We start from the raw sequence: 20430 nt of genomic DNA on the forward strand, positions 1-20430 counted from the left end.
AATGCTAATCATGAAATAATTGGTTCCGAGGTAAGAAACATGACTTATTTTGACCTGCCAAATGCTTTTTTTTTTATTTATTCTATTTTATTTTATTTTATTATTTTATTATTATTTTTTGATGCTCATTTTCTGCCTATGTTGGTGTCGTTGTGTTTTTTTTTTTTTTTTGCATGTACTTGTCTATTCAACATTTGATGTATAAAATGCTTAATTACTACTGCATGAAATTAGGGATGCATGATATCGGTGTCATTGTTTATCTGTACTTTTTTTAAATGGTATCTGTTGATAATGGATATACAGTATATGTCAGGTAATACTGAATATTTAATTGTGTTTTTTTTTTTATCACATTGTGAAAGTAGTTTTTAACAAATATCAAAATGAATATTCATTTTTCATGTATTTTATAATGTATTTTTCATGTATTTTAGAGGGTTGTCATGCTTAAATCCACTTTTAGCATTTAGAAAGATTTTTTTATTATTATAAATTTATTCCATTTGTTAACTATTTAATGCATTAACTAACAATGAGCAATACATTTGTTTATTTATTTTTATTTATTTAGTCATTTAGCAGACGCTTTTATCCAAAGCAACTTACAAATGAGGACAACAGAAGCAATCAATTGTAGTATTAAAACAACTAAAAACAGATCCAAAACTAAAAGCTAAAACTTTATAAATACTACTTATACACATTTTAAAAATAAAGAAATTAAAGAAAAATGACAAATGCATACAACAAAATTTCAAAACTTAACATTTTAAATGAAAAACAAAAAATAAAGCTAAAAACAATCCAAAATATTAAAGAACAAAAGGTATAAAAGTATAATAATGATTCTAACATAACACTAAATTTAAATAAATTTAAATAAAAAAATTTAAAATGTACAATTTTTTTTAACATAACACTAAGCCAAACACCAAAAAAACAACTACATATATGTGTATGTACAACCACACACACACATTCATGTATGTATATATATATATATATATATATATACATACATAGACATTTATAAATTCAATATATATATATTATTTCATTTCCATTTAGTTTGTTGAAGTATTAAAATAACTCAAATTCAATAAAACTAAAACTTAATAAAAGACCTATACAGACATAATAAATTTAGACATAATTTAACTAAAATTAAAATAAATAACAAATACAAATAATACAAATCAAACGACAGTAGTTTATCAGTAATCCTAAAAAATAACACTGTCAAACACACATGCTAAAAAATAACAACTAACTTACACATAGTAAGAAATGGTTATAAAAACTGAAACAGAAGTGAAACAAGTAGTACACTCTAAAAAATGCTGGGTTGCTTCAACCCAACTCCGGGTCAAATATGGACCAACCCAACCCCTGGGCCAAAAATCTAATGTAAAAATTCAACCCAACGGTTGGGCTAGTCCACATTTGACCCAAAGCCGGCCCGAAACAAATTGTATTCGACATTTGTTACATTATTTATTAAACTTTGTTAACATTAGTTAATAAATACAGCTGTTCATTTTTAGTCCATGTTAGCTCAGGACCATTAACTAACATTAAAGGGGTCATATGATGCGATTTCAAATTTTCCTTTCTCTTTGGAGTGTTACAAGCTTCTCTTCATTTTAATAATGCATTAATACATTTCGGAATCAACATTAACTAAGATTAATAAATGCTTTAGAAGTATTTTTCATTGTTAGTTTGTTAACTAATGTAGTTAGCTAATGTTAACAAATGGAACCTTATTGTAAAGCATTACCAATTTATTTATTAAAAACAGTGCAGAAATTTAATATTGGTTATTTATCAGTTATCAGCCAAAGCATGAAAATGCATCCCTCCATTTAATCTGATAGATCTTAGAAAGCATAAAACGTAACAATATTGAGTTTATGTTGAACAAATTGGTAGAATTAAAAATTTTCTGCAGTGTTGCACTTTCAGTTTTAAACAGTCATGCATTTAAGTACCTACTGAAGTCACAGCTCACCTTTAAATGTTAATGTGGTATGAATCACTTTGTCTGAAAAACCTTTTTATAATTTTGTTCCTTAGTGGACCAAAGCATGTTTGAGAACTGCAACACTGTGGAACAGCCGAAGCTGAACTTTCGTCCAGCAGCCTCCACAGACACCTCTGCCCTGGCAGGATCGAAGACGGGAGGCAGCCAGCACCTAAAAAACGCCCTGAACTTGGGCAAAGCCATGGGAGCGAAGGTAAATGACCTGCTCCGCCGAAAAGATCCCAACAGCCTCGGAGACATCGGAGTCACAGAGGTGAATAAGAACGTGGAGCCAGTGTGGTCCAGCCTGACTGAGATTGGCCATAATACAGTAAGAAACAGGTAAAGATTTCACTCTCACAGCTGTAAACGCCAATGACTTCAATACGGTCGTTATATTCAATTTACTTATTAAAAAAATTTGCTTAGAATAAAATTGCTAGGAAATTGTCAGCTGTGGTACTTGCTCTTGACATTTAAGGCCCGTAGTAGTGCTTCTACAGAGACCGATTCGGGGCTGGACTGTGTCATGTCCCAATCCGATACCCCCTCTTCACTGTCCTGACTAATAAATGTCAAATAAACAAGGACGTAAACACAATATTCCTCTAAACGTGGGGGGATTTTTGATCTGGTTCCAGTTCACTTTCATCCAGTAATGCTGAATCAATGTGTTCCATCCAAAGGGGAAAAAATTTAACATTGTGAAGTGGTATTACAATTTAAAAGAATTGTTCTTTATTTTAATATATTTTAAATGTAATTTATTCCTGTGATGGCAAAGCTGAATTTTCAGCAGCTGTTACTCCAGTTTTCTGTGACATTCAGAAGCATTTCTTATTCTTATGTTCAAAAAAGCTTCATACTTTGGTGAAAACCATGATACACTACGGTTTTTTTAACCTATTTTTAAAGAAAAATTAATACTTTAATTTGGCAAGAACACATTAAATTGATCGATGACAGTAAAGACATTTATAATGTTACAAAAGATTTCTAGTTCATGTAAATGCTGATCTTTTGAACTTTGTTCATCACTGTTTTCACAAAAATATTAAGCATCACAACTGTTTTCATTAATAATAAGAAATGTTTCTTGAGCACCAAATCAGCATATTAATTTTGCTTTGCCATCACAGGAATAAGTTACATTTTAAAATATATTACAATAGAAACTTTTTTTTCATTGTAATATTTCACAATATTACTGATTTACTGTATTTTTGACCAAATAAATGCAGCCTTTGCTGAGAACAAGAGACTTATTTTAAAAACATGAAAAAAATCGTAATTATTCAAAACATTTGACCAGTAGTGTGCCATACGTGTGTTGATCTATTCATTCACTCCTTATAGACCATCATATATCATGATTCATATTTCTCTATGGCAGATCATATCTCTTTCAGCAGTGAATGTGAAAACAGGAGAAATGTCTTTGAGCTCTGTTATTATTTGTGAACACCATGAGTTACAGGAAAGATTTGACTGACATCTCTTTGAGAGGGGGAAAAAAAAGCTTTTCATGCAGCCCTACAGCAACTGCATTCATTATCAGCAGCCTTCAAGGGAATATACATGTGTCTGTTTGTGTGAGTCTGTGTGTGTGTTGCGTCAGGCAAACTTTGACTTGCGTCGAGGGTTTGGCTTAATTGGCTGGAATCTTACCAGTTGTGTAACATCTATTATACACATTCCTTCCAGCTTTTTATTGTGCCTGCTCATAAAATTTGTGGAAATAATGCCTTTATATTCATAATTAGTAGAACTTGCTAAGACCATCATTGAAAGACATTACTACTTGGAGTTAGTGCTAGAAAGACTAAACATAAGTAGTCAACTTGTTACGCAAGCTTCACGATTTGTGGAATAATACCTAAAATTGAGGGGCCTGATGAGGAGAGCTGATTTTTTTTTACCTGGCGGATGTTAAAATGGGTGAAAAAGACCCATAGACTTTATGGCTTTCATCAACATTCATATCTTCAACAGACCAAGTGCAAATTCCACTTTCATAAAATGATAAATGAAATCATGCATTTACAAGAAACCAACTTCTTATCATGTCTAGTAAGGCTATTATTGCACAGATATGTGTCATTATTGAGGAAATTGTGCTGTTATCATGGGATATTTAATATGGAACGTTCACTACAAGAAAGTGTCACTAAACGACTGTGAGCAGGTAATTACGTCATTGCATCTACTATTCTTGTCCACTGACCTTTTATAATATAAACATGTTATAATATATTAACATATATATTTTACACTTCCGTTCAGAAGTTTGGGTTTTGAAAGAAGTCTCTTATTCTCACAGAGGCTGTATTTATTTGATCAAAAATACAGTAAAAACAGTAATATTGTGAAATATTAGTACAATTTAAAATAATATTTAATATATTTTAAAAAATAATTTATTCCTGTGATGGCAAATGAATTTTTAGCAGCCATTACATCAGTCTTAAGTGTCACATGATCCTTTAGAAAAGACTCTAACGTACTGATTTGGTCAAAAAATTGCTACTTATTGTAAAAGTTTTACTGTGACCTAATTGCTCAATTAAAATGCATCCTTGCTGAATGAAAATATACCTTTCTTTAAAAAAAAAAAACTACTTACCCATGATAGTGTTTATTTATATAGAGCATTTAAAAAATGTAAGTACTGCTGCTTTCCCACATTTATTACTTTATTTATTGTACATTTTTAGTTTTTGTCACAAAAGGATTCTAAGTGAACTACAACCGTCACAATCCAAAGTTTAAAATTCAAATCAGCTTCCCTGCATTGGAAATATGGCAAAGATAATGAGTTGTCCAGCTGTCTTTTGGACCATCTTTTTATCCTGCCTAAAAATGATCCTCTGAATTCAAAAGAAAGACGTGTTCTGCTGTTTACTTTTTTCCCTTTCCCTGTAGGCTTGATCGGTGCTTTAAAATTTACCTTTAATAAGATTTATTCAAATGAAGTGAATAAATCTTATTGGACCACCGTGTGTGAGGAAATTCAGGCCACATATTTGCAATGATCTTTTGTGGTCATTCTATCTTGCGTGATCACATTGTGTCTTTGCTTTTTCTTTCTCTCACACAGTCACATCTCCCTGGATTCTTTCCCTCGGCTAGATCCCCCACCTCCCACTGGCAAAAAGCGTCTCCCACGGGCCCTGAAGACCACCCAGGACATGATGATATCCTCTGACCCCGTGGTATCCTCCCCAGAATCCTCCTTCGTCTCCTCACCTGACAAGATCTCCAAAGATAAAGCTGAGCTTCAGCCTGAAGAGTCCGGCACTGAGAAACCTTCAGAACCCGGCGACCAAGTCGACAGCCAGATGGAGAAGACCAGTTTAGAACTAAACAACAAGCCCACAGCTGTGGTGACGGATGAGAAAAATTCAGAGGATGTCGATCAGTCACAGCTGCTGCTCTCTGTTCCAGATCTCATTCACAAAGACAATCTGGACCCAAAGAAACTGGCCAGCTCAGAAACTAGAATGGCTTCCACCCCGTGTCCAGGGAAAGGGGGCTGCCGCATCAGCGTCACTGAGGGGGAATTGTTGGGGAACGGCACAGTGGATTACCGGACCCTCAACTTGGAGAACGAAGAATCCCACCCTGACCTGCTGTCATTTGAATAACAGGCTTGAGACCCTCAAGCACATTCATTCTCCAGGCTTCCGCAATGACAACAGAGAGGCTTGAATCAGTCATTTAAACTGCTTTCATTCTGCATTTCATATTTTGCCTTTATAGCAAAGTACAACTGATTGTACTTAGTTATTTTGTAGAGATGATAAAAAAAAATTACTATTGTTTTTTTAATCGTAGTACCATAATCAATATGAAAGACTGTATTTTAAAGTATTTGTGGACCTGTATTCAAAAAGCTATTATGAATCAATTTAACAGAAACCAAAGTCAAAGCTACACTGCTAAAAAGTTTTTTTTATGAGTATTTCTTGACTTTTTTCCAGTCAAATGTTACAGTAGAACTTCCAGATAAATTTACTTGAAGCAACACTGCATAAGTTCTCGTTATATCTTAAATATTAGTGAATTTTGTTTCATTGTTTTAAGTATAAACAGGACTTATAATGTTACAAATAATTTCTGTTTGATATATAAATGCTGCACTTATGAACTTCAAATCAAAGAATCAAAAGATTTCTGAAGGTGACACTGAAGACTGGAGTAATGGCTGCTGAAAATTCAGCTTTGCCATCATAGGAATAAATTACATTTGAAACTATATTAAAATAGAAAAGAGTTATTTTAAATTGTAATTTCACAAGATTACTGTTTTTACTGCATTTGATCAAATAAATGCAGCCTAGCTGAGTATGAGACTTCATTCAAAAACAAAACAAATTTATATTATTGAAAGCAAGTCTTATTTATGTAGTGTTGTACATTTTATGTGTAAAGATTGCATTTATCTTCTTTGAAGGATTTTTAGACAATTTTACTGGAAGATTAGACAAAAAATACTCATTAAGAACTAAATGTTTTGCAGTGTTACTGTTTTACCTCCAAGGCTGTCATTGCAGTTTCATAAGTGGGCAGCATTTCATGTTTTATATGTTTGTTTGTTTCATATCGATTTTACAACCATGACTTTCTAATTTACTACACACTAGTGTGCTGACCACATCTCTGAGCTTGTGCTCAATGTCATAATCAGTGACACATGGCCTTGGGTCAGTCTATAAAGCCTTATGCACCTAACGGCAGCAGTATGTACTGCTTCCATGTTGTTTTTGACACTGTGACCTCTAGATCAGTGGTTCTCAAATTGGAACTGAGGTGACGGAGGGGGTACACGAAAACAATTCTGAGTTTTGGCAATCATTTAGCCTAATTCTACCCCAACTTAAAGTAACATTAAAACCGAACATGTATTTCTGACAAGCAAAATGCCGCTTCTAATGTATGGCATGAAGAGCAAAATACCCTGTGCGAGTTATTGTTTTCATGTTAGAATACCAGCCAGTATGCAAATTTCCTTGAATATCCAAACGATGGCAAATGTGACACTTTTTACAACAGTTCAAGTGTGAACATTGAACATTTTAAATGTAGCCTACATTTTAAACAGAATATTGTCATGTTTGTTCTATTTTGCAACGAAATAATAGTTCCAACGAAATCCGTATCATCTGGTGTGCGTCTCCAAGCAACATACAGCAGTGTTTCGTTAGTGAACGAATCTGCGGCTTTGAACGATTTGGAGAGTCAGTGATTAATAACCCATTCATAACTATTTTTGCTTCGTTACTGAATGAATGAATGAATGAATGAATGACGCGACGCCTGGCTCATTAAGACAGCGACTTGCCGCCACCTATTGGCTGTTTTATTTTTAAATCTACAAGTATCACTTCGATTTGCCATCATTTATTGCTTTATTTATTATATTAATACACTTAATGGAATGTTAAGAATATAAAATAGGAAAATGGGAGTGCCGTAAACGGTCAAATACATGATATCCGATCAGCTTACCTCATCTTTTGCGGTCAAAACTGATTGCATCCACTGATCCACACAAGCAGCGTGCATGCGATAGGATGCCCGCTGAATATGCTGCTTTAGCAAATCACGCTGCTGTTCAATAAGTAGATCTTCACTTAAAGGCACAATATGTACGATTTGTTTATTAAAATATCCAAAAACCACTAGAACAGTGTTATATATTTTGCTGACTTGTGTACTTACATTATCCCAAATGTTTCGAAGAATGTTTAAATCCAGAGAAATAAGCAATTTGAACGAGTGACACGGACCGTGTCCACAACGAAATAATAGTTCCAACGAAATCCGTATCATCTGGTGTGCGTCTCCAAGCAACATACAGCAGTGTTTCGTTAGTGAACGAATCTGCGGCTTTGAACGATTTGGAGAGTCAGTGATTAATAACCCATTCATAACTATTTTTGCTTCGTTACTGAATGAATGAATGAATGATGTGACGCCTGGCTCATTAAGACAGCGACTTGCCGCCACCTATTGGCGGTTTTATTTTTAAATCTACAAGTATCACTTAAATTTGCCATCATTTATTGCTTTATTTATTATATTAATACACTTAATGGAATGTTAAGAATATGGCATAAAACATGACATACAGTTAATAAGGATAGAAAATCTTTGCCTCTATAAAGGTAAAAAATGCACCTGTAAATCAATTTAAGGGGGCAAATAATGTCTTTTAATAGAAAAGGTGTGACTGCGGTCTAAATGGAAGAGAGGGGAAAACATGACATACAGTTAATAAGGATAGAAAATCTTTGCCTCTATAAAGGTAAAAAATGCACCTGTAAATCAGTTTAAGGGGGCAAATAATGTCCTTTAATAGAAAAGGTGTGACTGCGGTCTAAGTGGAAGAGAGGGGGTACGCAGAAGAATGTTAAATGCCCCAGGGGGTACGCCGCTGTAAAAAGTTTGAGAACCACTGCTCTAGATCAACCTTAACAGTCTCATGGAGAAAGTCTAGGATCCTGCCTTTGTAAGCAGTGTCATAGCGATAATAGTCAAGGTGATGATGGCTGGAGGAATGTCAGTAATGAGGCTCAGTCAACATGAAGGTATGCAGAAGAGTTCTGAAAGTCCCTGGAATGCTATAACTCAACACTAATCTCGATTCTTGTCCTCTTGTTTGTGTAGACAGCCTGACTCCCATGACATTCTCTCAGGCCGGTTTTTTATCCCACACAGTGGCTCCTCTTGAGAGATTTTGGGCTACTCCGATGATAACAATGCCGCTATTTATGCTCCCTCATCCTATATATATATGTATAGATGTACTGAGATGTCAATTGTAACTCAAAGCTGGGATGAAATGGTTGATATGCATTATGAAAGATGACTTAAATGTTTGTCATGTATGTATTGGTATTATAGCATTAATTAATATCTGCGCTTTATGAATGTCTTTCCATACCACGTTTAGGTTACACTACCATTGTGATACCATTTGTGCAATGATGCATAATAACTCATAATAGTGTGAACACTAAAATGAGAATTGAGAGTAAACCAAATTCATGCTGATACATGTGCAGATGATGAATTATTATGGACCACTGCATTACTGGATCAAGCATATTTATCTTATTGTTTTAGCTTTTTTATACATTGTTTAGTGTTTAGAAGATTATTGATGGAAACTTAAAGGAATAGTTCACCCAAAAATTTAAATTAGCTGAAAATCAGCTCACCCTCAGGCCATCCGAGATGTAAATGTGATGTAAACTTCAGAGGAATAGGTTTGAGAAATGGGTGCTGTCAGAAGAGCTGATTAAAAACATCAAAATATTTGTTTAGAAATGGTTTAGACTGTTTTTGCTTGTAAGCCGTGCTTGATCGGTGCATATTTCTCCCCTGATTCAGACCAGACAACTTTTTACCAGAGAAAGTAATGTTATGGAGAGAGGACTCTATTAGGCAGAATCCTCTTTTAGAGTATTTTAGCCGGAAGCAGCGGTTTGAAGTTAAAAACATCTTGATAGATTTGTTTCGTACAAACACCTTTTCACTTCAAAATGTTAACTGATGGACGGGAGTCGTGTGGATTATTGTGATGTTTTTATCAGCTGTTTGGACTCTCATTCTGACGGCACCCATTCACTGCAGAGGATCCATTGGTGAGCAAGTGATGTAATGCTGAATTTCTTTAAATCTGTTCCAATAAAGAAACAAACTAATCTAATCATCTTGGATGGCGTGAGGGTGAGTACATTTTCAGAAAATTTTCATTTTTAAGTGAACTATTCCTTTAACATGACAGGAATGTTATTTGTAATTTTTCTGTGTGATGATTCATGTATTTTAATTTCAAAGTAGTCCCATCATTGTCACAGTTTGTTTGAATGAAGAAAAAAGAATGTTGAAGGAAAAACGCATGAAGGTTTTATGAGTGCACTGAATTGTATTTTTAAGAGGCTGGGTATATTAAAGTGATTTCCCATTATGTTAACTGTCTATTCATGATGAAATTTGGGTCTGGTGCCTTTATTTTCAGTAAATGGATCTTAAGCAACTTATTTCTCATTCAAGGCAGTTTATAGAAAAGAATTGACAGGGTCTGCACCACTAAATGGTCTGCTTTATGACATGACAACAGTAAAGTAGGAATCACAGGACTGCTGTGATTCCTTCATGAGGTTGAACCTGCAAATTTTGGTTTACCAGTACTGATTCTTAACCATTAGGTTACCGTCGTCACCCCGAATCCAGACAAAACTGGGTATTTCAATCCACCCTGCCAACCACGTTCAACTCAAGAAATATTTCATAGATTCATGCACATGGACATTTCATAGCATTTTCTGATCACCACAATATCACGTGAATTTAAAGCTGCTTTAATCATTTTACTACTTTTTATTAGCTGCGAAGTTACCCGTTTTTAACTACATTTTTAATGATTCTTTCAAGCAATGCACCTTTACATTTAAATGTTTGAAATTACTTAAATTTTTAATTCAAAATCATTTCATCTGTCACTCCAAAAGCCTCAAAATATGAAATATTGAATCTTAAGTTTTATCTTCTATTCAGCCTTTGTTGAACTCAAAAATGACTTTAGAAGCAAGCCATTAGAAATACATTTTCATAGTGAGTTTGGGGCAGTGGGTGGGATCTTCATCCTCTATCCTATTCAGTGAAAGTCTCAGTGTTTATTGTAGTCATATCCTGTTTTACACGTTTCTTTTCCTAAAATATAACCTTGTGTCCTATTTATCAATGCCAGCCAGATGTTCTGTTTAGACTGACTACTTAAAGCATGAAGGTAGCTTTTAATCTGAAGAAGAAAAAAAAAAAAAAAGATTTTGCCATATGGGTAGAAGAATGGACGACAATGGAGTACTGAAGTTATTTATATTATAAATAAATATTTTTAATATATAAACATTTTTCTGAAATATATGCATGCATGTGTGTGTGTATTTATATATACATAATAAATATACACAGTACAAACCTATTGCCATATGGGTAGAAGAATGGACGACAATGGAGTACTGAAGTTAGTTTTAGAGTTTAATTATTTGTCACTCTTTATATATTATATGGGGTTGGTTTTGAACTGAACTCTGTTACAGCAGCCCACTTCACTCTAAACATTTCTCACTTGTTACACCTAAATATACTTGTGATTCAGTACATTATGAATTAAAATTTGATTCATTGCAAATGACATTCTGTTGCATTTTATTTATTTGGACTTACATTGGTACTACTAGATATTTTTGTAGCGTATATATATATATATATGTGTGTGTGTGTGTGTATAAATATGTGTATATATATTAATCGTTTGACAGCACTAATATATATATACACACACACACAGTGGAGATCAAAATTAGAGAACAGTCTATAAATACTTGTTTTTTTTTCTGAAATATTGTTAATCTTCAACGCTCAAAATTTGAAGGAATATTAGCTGTAGGTATACCACTGTCCTACTATCATGTTTAATGAAATTTCCAAGGCATTTCAACAAAAACCTTTATTTTGGTGAAAACACAGTGATCAAAATTAGAGAACAGTAACCACTGTAGCATGAAAGAAAATTACAACTAAAATTTTGGAGGGATACAGCAGAAATTAGTAGGAAGTATAGAAGCCCTTGCTTTGAATGACTTCAGCACATCTGCGGCCGCAGGACATCACTACTTTCTCAGACTGCACTGGTGTGATCTTGGTCCACTCTTCTTCCAGTCTATTCCATAGTTCGGTAATTGTAGTGGGTTTCTTAGCCATAACTTTGTCGCCAAGGATTTTCCAGAGATTTTCATATGGGTTTAGATCAGGACTCTGGGCTGGCCATTTCATTATATCAGTGTACTTAGCTTCAAGGAACTGCTTTATCTGTTTTGCAGTGTGACGGGGCCATTGTCTTGCATGAAAACTGCAGGCTGATTGGGAGATGCTTGTAGGGAAGGTACCGGTTCTTATAAACATTTGCATTCACTCTGCCATGTAGCTGTATAAGAGGTCAAACTCCTGCTGCAGAAAACATCCCTCAAACCATGACACTTCCTCCTCCTCCACTTTTTACTGACTTCTTTACGCACTTGGGCTTCAGTCTTTCCTCAGTTTGACACCAAACAAAATGTTTCCCATCAGACCCAAATAAATTAAACTTGCTCATTACTAAAGTGAACTTTGGACCAGTTCTCTCCACACAACATGCTCCTCAGCAAAGGTGAGCCTATCCTTTTGATTCTTTCTGTTGATGAGAGGCTTGGTCACTGCAGAGTGTGTTTTCAGTCTGACTTCTCTTAAACGTGCCGAGACAGATCCTTACCCTGTTCAGCACTGATGTGAGCAATTCCAGCTGCAGTGTTGAACCCATTCCCCATTGAGAGTCACTGCATTATCCTGTCTCCTCGTGCATTCTTACATGGACGACCAGCCTTTTTGGGGGACTGCAATATTTGAGAAATCACAAATGACCAACTTCTCTTGTAATGGCTGAAAGTGTCATCCCTTTGACCTTCATCTGGACCTCCTCCTGTTGCAGGGTTTCAGTCATCTTGCAATCTCTCTGAAAATTGGAGGAATACTGCCAGTTAAATACGGTTTGTCATATAATTAAAGAAATTAGCAACAGGTGCCAAATTAACACCACTAAGGTGTGTGTGTGTATGTACAGTATATATGTATATATTACTACCATTCAAAAGTTTGGGAAAGATTTTTTTTTATTATTATTCAGCAAGGACATGTTAATTTATTCATAAGAGACAGTAAAGACATTGTTACAAAAACCTTCTACTCAAAGAAAAAAAATGGTTAAAAAAAATATCACAATCTCCCCAAAAATATAATGCAACACAATGGTTTTCACCAATCATAATAAATAGGAAATGTTTCTTGATCAGCAAATCAGCATATTAGAATGATTTGAAGGATCATGTGACACTAAATACTGAGGAAATGGCTGCTTAAAATTCAGCTTTGACATTACATGAATAAATTACATTTTAAAACATATTAAAATAGAAAACAGGTCTTTTAAACTGTAATATTTCACAATATTACAGATTTCACTGTTTTAGATCAAATAAATGTAGCCTTGGTCGGACAAAATCTCACTACAAAGAATAGCTGATATTGAGAGTTAAGATCAAATGAAACATTTTCAGACTGGATGTATCTGCTACCAGACATCTTGGAAGAGGGAGGGATACTTTAATTTAGTGCTGGATTTCCTGCAGGATGTGAAGAATGCATTGTCAGAATTCATTTGTTGTTGTCGTACATCTCTCTGCAGAGTTTGAAGTTTTTTGAGGCATTAAATTGTTATCTTCGTTGTTGTTCTTTTGCACATTTTATTCACAGAGAAAGTGTTTTGTATTTTTATGCTGTTATTGTAAGTGAGGAAACTACACAAACAGAGATGTAACTTCAAGTTTCCCCAGTATAGTCCTTCAGCAGGGTCCCAGGAGATGAGAAAGGGAGTGCACCATATTGCCATATTGGCTGAGAGAAAGTTTTCCAACAGCAAGACTCATTATGACAACAACACAGATCAGGAACTACGTCACCCACCTGGAGCTTCTGGCAGTTACAAAGTTGAGATCTCACTATTCCACTTCCATCCTTTTGTCCAAATCAAGTGCTTCCTGTTGCACACAGACAACATATGCTTTTGGCAATACAGAGAACAGACAGAGTCTCTATTTGATGTGAAATAATGTGATATAATAACCACATTAACTTGCTTTATATGTAGCTTCCAACTTACAGGTCAGCAGCAGTAGAAACAGCAAAAATAAATAAAAGTGTTGGAAAAATCTACTAAAACAATGGTCTGCAGTCTGTATGCTAATGTGATAGTTCTGAATGTACATGACAATGAACATCCAAATAAGGTGTTCTAAAACCTCATGTACGCCTGGTTTGATAAGTGTAACTACCTAATTGCAATAGATGGATGATTTTTTCTTAATAGTGTTGAATATTAATTCAAAAATAAATCTTTGACACAATTTATACAGTTGAATGTATACGTGCATGAATAAATCAATGAATCAATGAATATTGTTAACAAAGGACATTTCGTTTGCATGAGGTTAACCTCTGTGCCTCTTCTACTTCTGTCATGTATTGTTTTATCATGTATTTGTGGACTGGCACTAACCTGGTTTAGATTCTACTTGTCAGATTTATACCGTCTTGTTTGTGCAAATGAACAGCTATCAGAGAATGGCAAAGTACTGTGTGCAACCATTTTTGTTCTCCTTGTACCGGTTCTCTTTGGATGATATCATTAGCATTTGAAGGCTGGAGGTCCCAGTGTTTCCGTAAATAAGATGTGGCTTGTTCAAAATGCAGCAGCAGAGATCAACCAAATCCCGAAAATATGATCGTATCAGTCCAATATTAACACTCAAACTAACCCTCTTAGTTTAGTCTAAACTGAATACTTATCAGTTTAGTCATAAAGTGAAATTCCCATAGTCTGCTTTTAATCTGGAAGCTATTGTTTCTTCCGTATTACTTTTAAACATCCTTTGCTTGTTAGAAGAAATATTAAAGGAATAGTTCACTCAAAAATGAAAATGTACTCACCCTCAAGCCATTCAAGCAGTAGATGAGTTTGTTCCTTCATTGAAACAGATTTGGAGAAATTTAGCATTACATCACTTGCTCACAAATGGATCATCTGCAGTGAATGGCTGCCGTCAGAATGTTACCAATTTAATTGATTAAAAGGCCCTTCCATTATGAATGTTTATCTATTTCCATTTAAATAACATTCATTTAAATGTTAAAAAAGCATATTTTTTTCAGCATTTGTGTTTTTTTAAACACCTCCAATGTATTTGTTGTACCCTAGCTCATTTCCCCGGATGTCCTAGAGAGTCTTCACCCTGCATGACTCTTTACTCAATAATAATACTCAGCTAGGAGTCCAGTTTGAACCAAGGAGGGTTATACTGTGAAACGTGGAAAAATAATCATGTCACCGGTAGGGTGCTAAATAAAGATGACATGCTGCGTATTCACAAATCTGTCTTCTGTTTACATTCCAGCTCCCGTTCATCTGTCTGCCAAGAGAAGACCCAGAATGCTGTTTGTGTGAAGAGACTCTGCAGGCACAATACTGAAGAACAGAGTTTGATTTGTTATTGTGTTGCTATGGTGACAGAAGGTCACCGATGTGCCTTTGTGCAGCCATACTGAGTAAAAGCTCAGGCATACGCAGCATTTCTGACATGCAAGAATCGTCCAATGAAGAATAGGCTTCAACAGCCATGCCTAAACTCTTGTGATGGAGCACACAAAACGAGAAAGAAGAAATATTGAATTGTATTGGTAATGTTTTACCATACAATTGAATGGGGAATGAAGCTTTCAAGCTTTAAAAAGGACGCAAAATCACCATAAAAGTATCATAAATTGGTCCATATGATTCATGCGCTACATTCCAAGTCTTTTGAAGCCATATGAACTTTGTATGGTGTGAGAAACAGAACAAATATAACAACTATAATATACAAATATATATATTTAATATTATATAACAAAAAAATATTGTCATTTACTCACCTTCATATCATTCCAAACCAAAGACTGTCCTAGTGGCTCTTTTTCATGCTATTACAATGTACAAAGACAAAGCTTTCGAACTTCAAAAAGGACACAGATGCACCATAAAGTACTATAAAAGTGACCTATTTGACTTGTGCACTGCATTTGAAATCTTCTAAATTCATATATAGCTTTGTGTAAGAAACAGGGTGAAATTCAGTGAATTGAATCACTACTGAATTACATTCAACTCTTTGAATCAATAATCCAATTGACCCTTCGCTGGGAGTTTGAGTGACAGGTGATCTGACCAATCATAACGCCAAAAAAAGACAGGAGAGTAGATTAATGTCGGTGGACTTGAAAACGGTGTGTATTGACATCTTTCTGTGGTTGAAACAAGATACCTTCTGATGTTCATTCATGTTTATTTCATGCTATAACTAGTTAAGAGGAAGAGATGATTGGAAGAGATGATTGGTTCACGTGCCGCTTGAACTACAGCGATCTGTCACGAGTCACGACACATTAAAGAGCCACAAAACGATATTTATGGTTTCAATTTCTTAAAAAATTTCAAAATTTGAAAGCTGATACTGTGTTTCATACCACAAGTAACCTACTCTGTCTTGCCTGTTGGCACGTTGCCAGTGTCCTCCTTGCTCCATAATGTATTTTTCACTGCATGAGAACATAATGTGTGGCGGGAGAGTGCCATGACTTGTCAGACGTAGCAACAGTAGGGAGGCGAGTCTTTGCAAAGGGACAATTGCTGCACTTAACAGCTCACTGAAGGGAGAACCTCAGTGAATAATGACTTAAAGTTCTCTTTGTCATACTAAGGTATCATGAGTCATTTGGACCATTTTATGATATTTTTATAGTGCTTTTGCGTCCTTTTTGGAGCTAAAAAGCTTCAGTCCCCATTCATTGTACTGTAATTGTATGGAAAAACTACCAATACAGTGTGTTTTGTGCTCCATTGCAGAAAGTAAGTCATTTGGGAATAAAAAGAGGCTAAATGACTGTATGACAGAATATTGATTACTGGGTACAGTATCCCCTTAAACTTAAACGCACAGTCCAGACCACTTACTGGATCTTCTTACCAGAAATAGGGAAGAATGTCAAGACTGGGAACTGACGTACAGTTCAATAAATGTGCCCGAGATGTGGAGACAGCGACGCTGATAACAATCAGCCATCACTGAATGCGGTGTACTAAAACGCCTAAGACTCCTGGCCATGTGGATATGGCCATCTTTCCCTGTGGCCTGTAATCACACCAATCATTGATGTTTGGGTCTCACACAGATTTCCATCAGTGATATCCTGACCTCTGAGTGCTAAGAGAGAACACAATGAGACTGCATGAGTCCGCTTCAACCTACTGAGTTATCATTTATCAGTCTTATTGATCATCACAGTACAGCACACGTTTGTGTATGTTTGTTTCAGATAAGGTGCAATGTTTAGTAAAGAGCTTTTCCCCTATCAGGTTCCTGTTTTATCAGAGGGGTAATATAGTAATCCTCGGGGTTTATGGTCAGACTATGTCTGAGACAAGTTGAGAGAGTTGAAGGAAGAGAGAGAGAGAGAGGGTGTCTGTTCTATTTTTAACGCATTTGAAATCACCAGCACAATGAAAATAGCTGGCATTAGTAAGGAATGGGCATTACAGCGGCAAAGTAAATACGATCTTCTGGCTGCCTCAGACCTGTGCTCTATAGTCCCTGCAGCTTACGATTCCATCCACTGTAACCGAAGGCAATGTTTGCATTTTTGCTATTCAGTAAAGTGTGGTAAGGCATGAAGCATCAGTATTTATATTCAGGTCAGGGTCCAGTCCTAAGTTATAAGAACGGCGCTCTCAGGGATGGCCCTAACAAAAAAAAAGCACCAAAACATATTACATTATTACATTGCACACATTTCTTCATGCATTTTCTCTGTATTTGTAATTTAAAATAAAAATGAATATAAAATATAAAACTATGCAAAACTAAGAGTATTTAGAATTAAAACTAAGAATTTGTACTTTGCTTATTTGAATATGTAAGTAATGTAAGTATTTGAATATGTAAGTAATGCTTGCACATGCAGATCTCACTATTCAGAAGTTCAAAAGGACACAAATCACCATAAAATGCCATAAATGTGGTCAATATGACTCCTAGATAAATTTATAGAAATATACAAAATTATATACATTATATTATATATTTATACATTTTATAACAATAATATAAAAAGTAGTTCATATCACTCATAAATGTATATAGAAAGAATGTGACATTTTCATATATCATATTTTTAATAATATAATATATGCAAAAACTTAAAAGTTTTTAATATGACTCAGGTCTTTCCAAGACAACAAGAGAAGTTTAATTGCTTAGAAAACAAATACCTCACCTCTTCTCAAAAAGCTGCATATCTGTGGCAAACATGTGTGATATGAATGTGCTGAAAATTATACATAGGGTTAGGGGGTTTATTAAAATCCCTAACTATCAGTAAGAACTAGGAATGTTGATGCTTGCCTTAACAAACAGCACTAAAAAATGTATAGGCTTGCTTGGACTCCAGGAGCAGGATTGAGAAGTGCTGCTGATATGATTTTTAGACTGGATAGTCCTTTTCTCAAAATAACACACAATACATTTAACAAAAACACAGCCAAGTGTTGTACAGCTTTAATTCCTGAGGAGAAGAAAAAACGCATTTTGAGGTTAGCATGTTTTTTTTGGCTGTTCCGGTGCAGAATTTAAGGAAACATGCTAATTGTGCAATAAGCACAACATGTGCTGTGTAGGTGCATGTGCATGTCGCTTGGGTATTCAGAAGGCAGTGATCCTAAACCACCACATCCTCTGGATTTCTCTGTCATTCTGCCATACATATGGGGAAACAAGATTGTGAAGCCATGCATGGGTATTCTGTAAATTCAAGTGGCAAAGGCTGCAACTCAGGTTCACAAGCACTTTCTACACCACATATCTGACACTTTGCCTGAATGTGAACAGGCACTTTTATTCTAGAGAATCCTGCAAGACCCCCTCATTAAAACCACTCCTCTTTTGTAATTCATTGAGTTGACAATGTTGGGAAACTGCCTACCTCAGTGAGAGCCCCGTACAAGGCCTGGTTTATTAGACTGCAGTAAATTGTTGAACCTTTACACTGGCAGGGATATGGAGCTATAGGGAACCGCAGGAAGCTGACGATACAGACGTGCTGTGGGGGTCTTAAGAATGTAGCCCAGGAGGGGATATTTACTGTCCTAATCCTAATTGAGAAAGACAACAAAATCTGAAAAAAACTGAATGTCTTCCTACATAAAGGCGACACATTAGTAGGCTCAGACCGAATCTGCAGACTTTTCACATTTCTTTTGGCAGAAAAATCTACAGAACGGATTTAAAGCAGCTGTGTGTACCCAGATAGTGCACGTACGTCTGCAAGATGTCTGTTAAAGATTGCTTCATCTGGAAAGCATCTGCTGTACAAACATCTGATAGACATTTTTTTAAGATGTCAGTTTTACATACATTCTAAATATTCTAAAAGACATTTTCTAAATAGGAATAGCACACGTACATCACAGAGATGTCTATTTGACGTCTGCATTTACATCTGCAAAGCGAGTGTTTGCTCATCTGCAATACATCTATAGGACATTTCTCATCAGATGTCAAATAGACTTTTAGAATATGTATTTGAGATGTTTATGATTTATAATGTAAAACTGACATCTTAAAAACGCCTATCAGATATTTGTACACAGCAGATGCTTTCCAGATTAAGCGATCTTTAACAGACATCTTGCAGACCTTCGTGTGCTATCTGGGATCAGGGTATCAAGTGCACTCATTCAATCCCATAATGCACAGCAATAACGAGTGTACAGCCGATGTACACTCAACAGCTAGAAAATACCCATAATGCAGTGAGAGGGTCGTGCCGCTCAGAAGATTGCCTGCAACTGAATCACTCATCCATCCTTTTTCCAAACCGCTGCTCCACCAGAGTAATATCATACAGGTATAAATTTAGTTTTAATTGATTATTAAATATTTTAATTAAGGTTTATACATGCTATTTTGGAGCTGGAGCGGTTAGTTTGCTAAGTTTCAAATGATTATTAAACAGCAAGTACAAAGAAAAGCGTCAGCCCTTCCAGCGCACTCTGTCCGAATTCGCTCACTCGTTTTTATAATAGTGAATGAGGGCATGTGGGCGATTTGGAACACAGCACAGGTGCATTTGTTGCTGCCATAAAGCAATCTGCCCTTTTCGATTGACAGTTTCGTACACGCTCGCAGAACAGATGTTTGGGGGGAAGCGTGGGAAAGAAACAGTCAGTGTACCATTAGAATGAGTTTGAAACTGATATTTCAAGGTAAAAAAAAAAATGTACATACAGTTGCTTTAAACATGGGAAACATTTTTTTGTGGTAGCTAAAAAAATTAATTAGCCAAAATATTTCATAAACATGCAAGGGGACATGTGGAGCTTTTGCTGGTATTCTTATCAGAAATATATTACTGATATTTTACTGTAACATTATTCTCACGTTTTTACTGCTATGATGTGCACAAACCTAGTGGCAAATATGCTTAAGTTTGAGTAATGATGTCAGTTTCCACAATAACCTTACACACTTCTATGACAGTTGCAATACACTTTTACAGTCTGAAAGGTGGTGCTGCCATCTAGTGGTCAGTGAATTCCTAAGTCACTTACATTACAAGAGCCTTTGATTTCTCGTTCAAGAAAGCTAAAGGCACGAGATCATGACAGACATTAACATTTTATTGTGAGAAACATGAACATTATTCATTCCATC

The 20430-nt window shown here is 35.3% G+C and overlaps 1 protein-coding gene across 1 annotated transcript; it reads left to right on the top strand.

The window, feature by feature from the left end:
• On the top strand, positions 1-5912 carry c6h1orf226 (chromosome 6 C1orf226 homolog). The gene is made up of 3 exons (XM_016543783.1): positions 1-30; positions 2080-2368; positions 5124-5912. Exons 2-3 carry the CDS (start codon positions 2091-2093, stop codon positions 5668-5670), a joined length of 825 nt encoding a protein of 274 aa, XP_016399269.1. The 5' UTR covers positions 1-30; positions 2080-2090; the 3' UTR covers positions 5671-5912.
• Positions 5913-20430: the final 14518 nt, after the last annotated feature.

The sequence above is a fragment of the Sinocyclocheilus rhinocerous genome, unplaced genomic scaffold (assembly GCF_001515625.1).
Source record: "Sinocyclocheilus rhinocerous isolate Xijiao unplaced genomic scaffold, SAMN03320098_v1.1 scaffold1150, whole genome shotgun sequence".
Lineage (NCBI taxonomy): Eukaryota > Metazoa > Chordata > Actinopteri > Cypriniformes > Cyprinidae > Sinocyclocheilus > Sinocyclocheilus rhinocerous.

Excerpts from the sequence above, each read along its gene's own strand:
- c6h1orf226 (XM_016543783.1), top strand. The coding sequence starts at position 2,091 with ATGTTTGAGAACTGCAACACTGTGGAACAGCCGAAGCTGAACTTTCGT. Across the intron at positions 2,369-5,123 it reads CATAATACAGTAAGAAACAG|TCACATCTCCCTGGATTCTT; the intron begins GTAAAGATTTCA and ends TCTCTCACACAG.